The 8495-nt window shown below is 35.8% G+C and overlaps 2 protein-coding genes across 2 annotated transcripts in view; both read right to left on the bottom strand.

Annotated features, from left to right (window-relative positions):
• Window positions 1–1679, bottom strand: part of LOC107616136 (cyclin-D4-1) — a 1994-nt gene extending 315 nt beyond the window's left edge. Inside the window, exons 1-4 of the mRNA XM_016318134.2 lie at window positions 1005–1679; window positions 538–931; window positions 359–462; window positions 5–124 (exon numbers count right to left, since the gene is read on the bottom strand). Of these exons, the coding sequence (XP_016173620.1) occupies window positions 5–124; window positions 359–462; window positions 538–931; window positions 1005–1241 (855 nt within the window). The 5' untranslated portion in view covers window positions 1242–1679. The remainder of the gene's footprint in view (window positions 1–4; window positions 125–358; window positions 463–537; window positions 932–1004) is intronic.
• Window positions 2175–5187, bottom strand: LOC107619292 (nucleobase-ascorbate transporter 4). Its single transcript, XM_016321548.2, has 14 exons — window positions 5029–5187; window positions 4837–4934; window positions 4590–4766; window positions 4420–4520; window positions 4269–4344; window positions 4118–4177; window positions 3823–4001; window positions 3572–3668; window positions 3369–3455; window positions 3222–3280; window positions 3054–3145; window positions 2895–2972; window positions 2652–2812; window positions 2175–2559 (listed from the first exon to the last, which is right to left on the bottom strand). Exons 1-14 carry the CDS (start codon window positions 5132–5134, stop codon window positions 2341–2343), a joined length of 1590 nt encoding a protein of 529 aa, XP_016177034.1. The 5' UTR covers window positions 5135–5187; the 3' UTR covers window positions 2175–2340.

Here is an 8495-nt window from a genome sequence, read left to right as displayed (position 1 = left end):
AGACGTCGAGGACGGCGACGGGGCTCTGAGGTGGCGGGTGGCCTCGCGTGGCTTTGGTGGTGGATGCGGGACACGTGTCCAGCACGTAGTCCTCCATTAGTTGGTGACAGCGTCTCACCATTTCCTATCCGAAAAAACCAACAAAGATTCATTGGAATAATAAAAAAGGAAAATAGTAATGAAGAGTGTGAGTGTGACGTGCAGCTTTCCATACTTTTGAAATTGAAAAAGCAAAACAAACAAATTTACTACCACAAGTTAAGAAAAATCTTCTACTAACAAAGTCGCAGTACTAAAAAGTAATGATTAATGAACCAACTACTGCATACTAAAGTCAAAATATTAGTCATCATCATACATGGTTTACTCTGTGGTGGAATACATGAGGGTGGTGGTGGCCAGCTGAGCAGAGGACGGCGGCAGCTGCCACGGCGGACGGCGGAAACTCCAAGAACTTAATCACTAATCACATGGTGACAAAAATCAAGACAACAGTAAACAGAAAAGAGAGAAAGAGAAAAAGGTAGATTACGTTACCACGGGTGGAGGCGAGGATGAGGTCGGAGGCAGCGGAGAGTAACTGTAACCGGTTGAAAGAAGAAGAAGAAGAAGGGAGGTTGGTGAGGTAATAATGAAGGTAATGGAAGGGGGTAACGGAACGGAGTGTCCAGTTGAGATTAGACAAGAGGCAAAGCTCCATTCTGCGAAGGGTTTTGGGGTGAAACACCAAGGTTGGCTGGAAAAGCTGGAGGTCAAGCAAGAGAGGCACTTGTGGCTCCTCCATTTTCGCCGCCACAGACAAACACGCCACGGATAGTAGCTGAAATGCCCACCTGGATCGTACCGGAAGAGAAACGAGGGAGAGGAAGCGGTCCATGTAGTTGATGGAAAGGAAGGCCGTTACTGGATGGAACTCATAGAATGCCTGCACCTGCATTGCATTGCCAAAACCATGTCACATAACAACGAAACCACGTTGCTTCTTGCATCTTACCAAGGCCTACCTTTAACATCCAGTTGATGGCGTCCAACCGTGCGCTCACGTCCACCGAACCATCGCCGCACCGCCGGAGGTAATCCGCCGACGCCATGTGCCGCGCCTCTGCGTCGATGAGTTCGCTGATGTCGGAATCATCGTCGTAGGGCTGCCAGAGTGCTGTCAATGATGGCGGAGAGGGGTGGTCGGAGATTGCTTCGCTGGCGTCTTCGACGCACAGCATGCTAGCGGAGGAAGAAGACATTGCGGTGGTGGTGGGTGGCGGGTGAGGATGTAGTAGGAGTAGTAATGGGAGTGCGGTGATGGGTCATTGCATTGGGGGGGTTGGTCTTTATGGATTTGTGTTTGACATATTAAGTGCTCTTCCCTCTCTCTCTCTCTCTCTCTCAAGTTTTCTTTTTTTGTCTGTTTGCTGGGTTTAATTTATTTTCCTTGTTTTGTGAATTTTGAGTGTGAAACAGTCTCCAATCCTAATGTGTTTTCCGTTTTGGAAAATGGTGAATGGAGGAGTTATCAAAGCACAGAGACAAGTCATAGGACAGAAGAGAGAGAGTGTGTGGAAGGCAGTGGTAATGAGTAAAGAGGTGATTGGTGTATTAATGCCTTAATATCACGCATTTCTCTCTTCCTACTCTCTTCTTTCTCGCAAAATTTTAATCATCAACCACCATAGCCTCCACCATTGCACTTATTTTCTTTCTTCACTAGTTATACCAACTTATTTTCGTAGCTTCATCATAATTAACAATAATTAAGTTAAATAATATCAAATTTTTATTAGGTAATTTGATGTAAGTCATCACATTTTCCTTTTATGTTTTTATTATGCAACAATTTCATGTAGCGAAATCCACTCTAAATGTTACCATCCAGTTGCTTCCTACCAATTATTAGGTTGATATCTACGACTACGATGCTCCCTTTTTTTTTTTTTCTCTTTTGGGCTGGAAATACCAATTTCTTTTGTTTGTTTTCACCTTGTGTTGACAGCATAGTAGCGTGATTCCCGCATGACATGGGGTCCGTTTAGTTCTAAGCAATACCCAAATAAGCCTGTTTCCAAGGGTCATCCTTATTTCTAAGTCCAAATCCTGAACAAATTTTTGTGTTATTTTTAAAAAATATTATATAATGATATATATTTGAATTCTTTATCAGCACTTTTACTCAGATCACATGAAACAGAAATGTAGCACACCATCAAACTATAAGTAGTTAGATTCATCTACATAATAGAAACATGATTACTTAGTAATAAAAGCTATAATCTGCTAGCCAATAATCCATCCAATAATACGCTATAATCTGCCATTTTGTTTTATACATACTGGTGTATTCAGTATTCAGAATGAAGGGAAAAATCTATTAAGGTTCATAGGCAGGGAATAGAACTCTTCGGTTCTAATATCCTGATCGAAGTTCCTGAACCTTCCCCACCAGTGTCTCCCACTGTCACGCCTCGTTGCGCTGTGGCCGCGACTCATGGTAAAATCCAACAAGTAAGCTACTATAATTGCCACAGTTCCTGGAGATGAGAAAATCACTTGCACTATACTGTTGAACTGCAGTAGTATGTCAAACATTGAAAATTCAGTTACAGTTATATAATATTCAAACATAGGCAGTGTTTAAGGTGATATAGATGAATACATACAGCAATGGAACGAGTATGAACAGGGCCATGACCAGATATTAACAGATATTCATTGAAATATTGAGGAACAGAAAGGCCCATGAAGAGAGAAAAGCCAATGATGAACATTGTTCTGAAGCTGTTCAGATTACAGAATTGAAGAAAACAAAGGCCTGCTGATGCTGCTTAGTGCAGAAACAAATTAGTACAGCAAGATCAGCAAGTATTGAAACTGAAGTAACAGATTAAAGTGAACACACATACCTACATAGGCAAAGAGAATGCAGTACACAGCTGCTACAATTGGCAATGGGATCGAAGCAAGAACCGCTCCGAATTTTCCTACACACCATGACTCTATCAGCTAAGAGACTAAAACACAAATTGGTTGTCACTTTGACACAAGAGTAATGCATGTAACACCTAATATAGAGAAGAAAAACATGAATCCTGCTGATATTTGAACGACCCTTCGGCTTCCAACTCGTGTTAAACCCAAGAGTCCTGCATTTTCACTTAATACCAAAGAGTAACATTAACATAGATCCTTAGCCTATATACAAATGATTTTAAAGGTAACAAATTTTTTACACTGATGCAGTGGATCCAGTTGCCGTGCCGAAAAAGGCATCCACAAGATTACTGATTCCCTGAAATCATTGAAACTGGATCATATAAGTTTCATTTTGTGGAGCTACATGCTCATACAGATTGGAATGTTAAAGAATCAGATTGTACCAGCCAACCAATACCACGGCTAAGGACAGATGGTGGAACAGGAGTTGCACTTCCAAATCTTGAGGCTGCAATGAATGTCCCAGTTGACTGCTCCATAGAAAGAAAACAATTAAATTTAAATTTAAATCAATGTAGGAAAAGGATTACTGATCAAACTATCACCATAGTTTGCATGGAAATGAAAAGAAAATGTTAAATCAAACCTCTATAATTGCAACTAGAGAAGCAGCAACCATTGCAAAAGCATCACCAACATTGAAAGAAGGGGCTCCCCATTGAAATGGATATGGGACTCTTAACCTGCATAAATGAGCAAAATAAAAAAAAGAGAATTCTTTAGATGATGCTTTGCAATCTTAAGTATCATCTGTTTATGCCACAAAGCATCACACACAGCTATGAAACCACTACATGATTCTCTTTAAAACAAGCAAACTGTTTAATTAGGACTAACCAAGGAGCAGCACTAATTAACCCGGATCGATCAGTACGGCAACTCAATTGAGTAATTGGTGATCTTCCTTTATATGCACCAGCTGCAGTCAAAATCTCAGAAAATGCCCATGCAATTCCAATAGAGTATATTACTGAGTATCTATCAACTACTCTTGATTTCATTATCTGGGGAATGTACTGCAAAGGCATAGCTCTAACATAAATAGTAGAATAGTTTCATTCAAAATGTATAACTGTTCTGATATGTTAATATAAGCTGAGTTATACAGACATCTCTTAAGAAAGTAACATACCTGGGAAAATATCACCAGAATAAGCAATGCAGGGAGCCCAATTTCAACACAATTTGCCAACTTCATAATCCAAAGAAAACCAATGATTTCACTTGTTAGAAGAAGAAACTCAGCAGCAATGTGCAAGAAAAAAGAAGAAGAATGTAGATACTTTTGGGAAGCCAAGCGCAAAGAATCCAAGGCCAGTAAGAGTGACAAGGGGAACCGCACTGAGGGGACTAAGGAACCTGGAATATCAGCAACAGCAATGAATATAAACCGATTTAAGAAGAGAAGCAAAATGTACTTTGTTTTTGTTATACCTTGCAAATATTCTCCAGAATCCCAAGAAGCCGATTATGATTTGGAATACGGACGCAACAATGAGTGCACCTTGTATGGCTCTCATGGATTGTTTAAATCTCTGAAAATTCAATCAAGAATGAACTCAAAAACTGAAACAGTAGAGAGGTAGTAAGCAAGCAAGAATAACCTGGTGAGGGTCTATGAAAACACTCATCCTTGAGGAGAAAGCAACGGAAATAGCGGGAATGATGAAGGCATAGGAAGCCCCCACAACCACTGGAAGCCTTGTTCCAAACCATGTCTGCAAGAGAGTGTTAATGGCAGCAACAAACAGCAGAGTCTGTATCATTTCAGCCTTCTCCACCTGCAAGAAGAGCAAATTGATCAGAGAGAAGGAATGAGAGGTGAGGTTTTGTGTTGTGTTGTGTTCTGACATTGCCACCACCCATCAAAGGGACAAGTAAGGTAGAAAGAAAGACGATGGTGCCAAGCATAACGAGGTAGTTCTGAAACCCAAGTAGTATCCCTTCAGCTGTTGAAAAAAAAAAACACAAAATAATAATAATGGGTAATGAAGCATTAAGAGTAGAAAGTAGAAAGAAGGAGAAAGAGATATAGGATGATACGCCATGAGGGGGAGCTGGTAATGCAGTAATCAACACCGGGAAGTTGATCCTTCACAGGATGAGGTTGAAAGTCATCATCAGCCTTTCCACCTCCTCCTGCTGCCATTATTTTCGATCACCTGTAAGTGTGTATGTGTCTTATATTAATTGTGTTAGGCAGTGACGTTGTGACTACTCTTTGCTTGATTGGATTAAGAGTAATAATAATAGTTAAGAGGTGGTGAGCTAATTTGGTTTAATTTTGTTGTGGTAGCTTGCTTAATTACTTACTCTGTTTTTGGGTATTAGAGGTCAAATGTTGGGATACCAAACATGGAATAATAATTGATTTTATCACTTGCTTTGCATGCTACTATCACACTGTTTTTAGTTTCTTCTTTACACACGTTTCTCATTTCCTTTTCATGAATTTCTGAATTTGTAATCGACGAAATTAATTAATATTATCAGGGAGATGCTTCCGTAAATATGCATAAAATGTCTTTTTGTAAAATGCTTATTATTGGACGTATTAATGAATCGGTTATTTTTTAATTTCTTAATAAATTATAATAAAATCGATTTTTTTATAATAATAACAATAAACCCAATTTTTTTTAGGAATCTAATTGTATTTTTAAATTTTTAGGCATTTAAATGTCTACAAAACAAAAAGTCAGAGATATATTTGTCTTTTTATTAAAAAATTTAAAGATATTCGATTTAGATGGTGTAATTCGATCAGATTAAATTAGGTCTAATAATTATAATGTAGACAATTGAATTATTATTGTTGGTATAATAAATTTATTTTGTTCTGGTGTATTAAAAAATAAATTATTATTAACCGATTTAATAAAGATATCCAATAATAATATGATATATATAAACATCTGTAAAAAAAAATATTTTTAGTATCTTTATTAAAGTAGTCTCCATATTATTATTGCTGACTTAATAATCGAACAATGATAACATCAGAGTCATTTATCAACATGATGTTTATATAAAATATTTTTTGTCTCTCAACAAAAGAGAATATCCATCAAGTTCTATAAATTACATTTCATATCTTATGTTTTTTTGCTTTTATTTCTATAATCATACATTTATGGGTAAATTATGAAAAATATATTCAAATTATTTTTTTTGACAAAAATATTCCTAAATTTGTTATCAACAAAAATATTCTTAAATTATTTAAAAACATGACAAAATATACACAGGTAAAATTAACAAAAAATAGTAATGCAACAAATGAAATTTTATATGTGACAATATGTCTCTAATCAGAAATTAAGTGTTGGAATATTTTTTACAAATATTTTTTACACTCTTATTTATTATTATTTGCATTGTTATCAAACTCTCGAGTTAACTCGTAAACTCGTACGAATTTACGAGTTTAGATATGGAATCGAGTTGACTCGCCCATAGACTATATCCTGAGTAAATTCGACTAGACTCGGTCAAACTCGGACAAACTCGTGAGTCTAGGACCGAGATAGCGAGTTTGTGTTTTTCTTCATTTTTGTTAAAAAAAAACGTCATTTTGAAACAAAAAAATACTTTTTTTTATTAGGGTTACGATAACACTCCAAAAGAATGAAAGAAAACTCACTCACAACTCACTCATCTGCGTCGTTTCTCTCAAGTCTCACTTTCTCCATGTTCTGCCACGGTCGCCGTTCCCCGTCGAGCTGCTGCTGTTCGTCTGCGTCTGCTACCTCTGCTCTGATTTACGCCATTGTCTTTGTGAATTTTATCTATGTTGCCCTCTGCTTTGTATTTCTTCGCATCTCCACTATCCACAACTCCATCGTGCTATCACCGTTCACAAGTTTGACTACTTCTCCTACAATCCTATCTTTGCTCTGGTTTGTGCCATCGTGAAATCCATGACTCTTTATCGCCATCGTTTTGTGCTGCTGCACTCTTGTCTTCAATCTGCTGTTGCTGGGACTTTGCCCCTTCTTTTCTTCTGTATCCTCTATTTTGTGTATGCCTTTTGCCCTTTCTTTTAGTCTTTGCTTCTTGATTTAGTTTTTTTTTTTTTAATTTTATTGCTTCTAAATTTAGTCTATTGCTTATCGTTTATGTTAAATGGCCGGATGATTCATCCATTCATGGTTGATTAGTAATTAATTATTTTGATTAGAGTTAATTTGGTTATTTGATATTGTTCAATGTTCAATTAATAAAGATTTAGTATTACGGATTTAGAATTTTTAATTTTGTATGTTCTATGTTGTATTTGTATAAGAATAATTAAAGAGGATTTGAATGTGTATTTTAAAGTATTTGTTATAATGTATGCTACTATTTTAATTTATTATGTGCTTTAAGATTGATATTATTAATTTTAAGGGTTAGAATTGAGTAAATATATATATATCATAACAGGTGAACTCGTACGAGTCTACGAGTTAACTCGCGAGTCGAATCCGGCTCCACGAGTTTACTTAGACTCGCGAATTTGACAACCTTGCTCATTTGACTTTAACCATGAATATTAAAGAGTTTCTAATGAAAAACTTTTTAATTAAATTATAGTTAAACGTTACCATTTCATACCTCTTACCATAATTAGAATTACTAACCAACTATAAATAAATAACATTTTTGCAAAAAGTGTAAATTATTTGCTAATATGGAAAGGGCAGGATCAGCTAAAAGAGTAGTATAATTCAGACTAGCTAGGCTACCTTTATTCTTATTATTAGCCACAGAAACAGAATATAGTACTAATGATTTCAGAATGCTCATCATTGATGCAGTGCAGATACACATAGAGATGCAGTAGCCTGCTAATGTTGCTGTCTCCATAATCTCAATTCTCAAATGTAGAGCCATATCTTTATCCCAACTCCAATCTTCTGGTCTCTTTCTTTGACTTTATGGGTCATAAGAGTACAATTACATATACGTTGCTTCCTGGAACAGAGAATAAAGATCCAGAGCTTTTGACCAACTTCGATCTTCATTGTAATTTCACATATTTAAAACAATAAGGAAATTTGATATTGAATAAATTTAGAAAGAATAAAATATTCTTTTTTAGTTATGTTATGCTGTACCATACATATGTGTTAATATAACTATATAAGTACTAGTAACATGTTTATGGTAATAGAATTAATGGAAGAAATAATTTTAATTTTTTTTCTCATCTAAATTAATAAAATTGGTATATGTGTTATAGTAGTTTAATTGAAAAGACATAAAAGAAAATATCAAATTGAAACAGAAAATGTGAAACCATTACTTTTACTTTTATTTCTTCATTCTAGAAAAACAAAGATTGACATCATAATACTCCTCAATTATAAAATAAAGATAAACAAAATGGACAAGAATAAGTCAACATTTAATTTAATTGTAAAATATGGAAAATTGGAAATAGGTACGAATTTTTTTTTTAATTACAAAATAATTGTCCATGCATTAAAAGAAGGCGGCTTCTTCCTTAGTTGATCATTCCATCCAAC

The sequence above is a fragment of the Arachis ipaensis genome, chromosome B09 (assembly GCF_000816755.2).
Source record: "Arachis ipaensis cultivar K30076 chromosome B09, Araip1.1, whole genome shotgun sequence".
Taxonomy (NCBI): domain Eukaryota; kingdom Viridiplantae; phylum Streptophyta; class Magnoliopsida; order Fabales; family Fabaceae; genus Arachis; species Arachis ipaensis.
The sequence above is the reverse complement of the archived record's forward strand: the minus strand, read 5'-3'. Positions and strand labels throughout refer to the sequence as shown.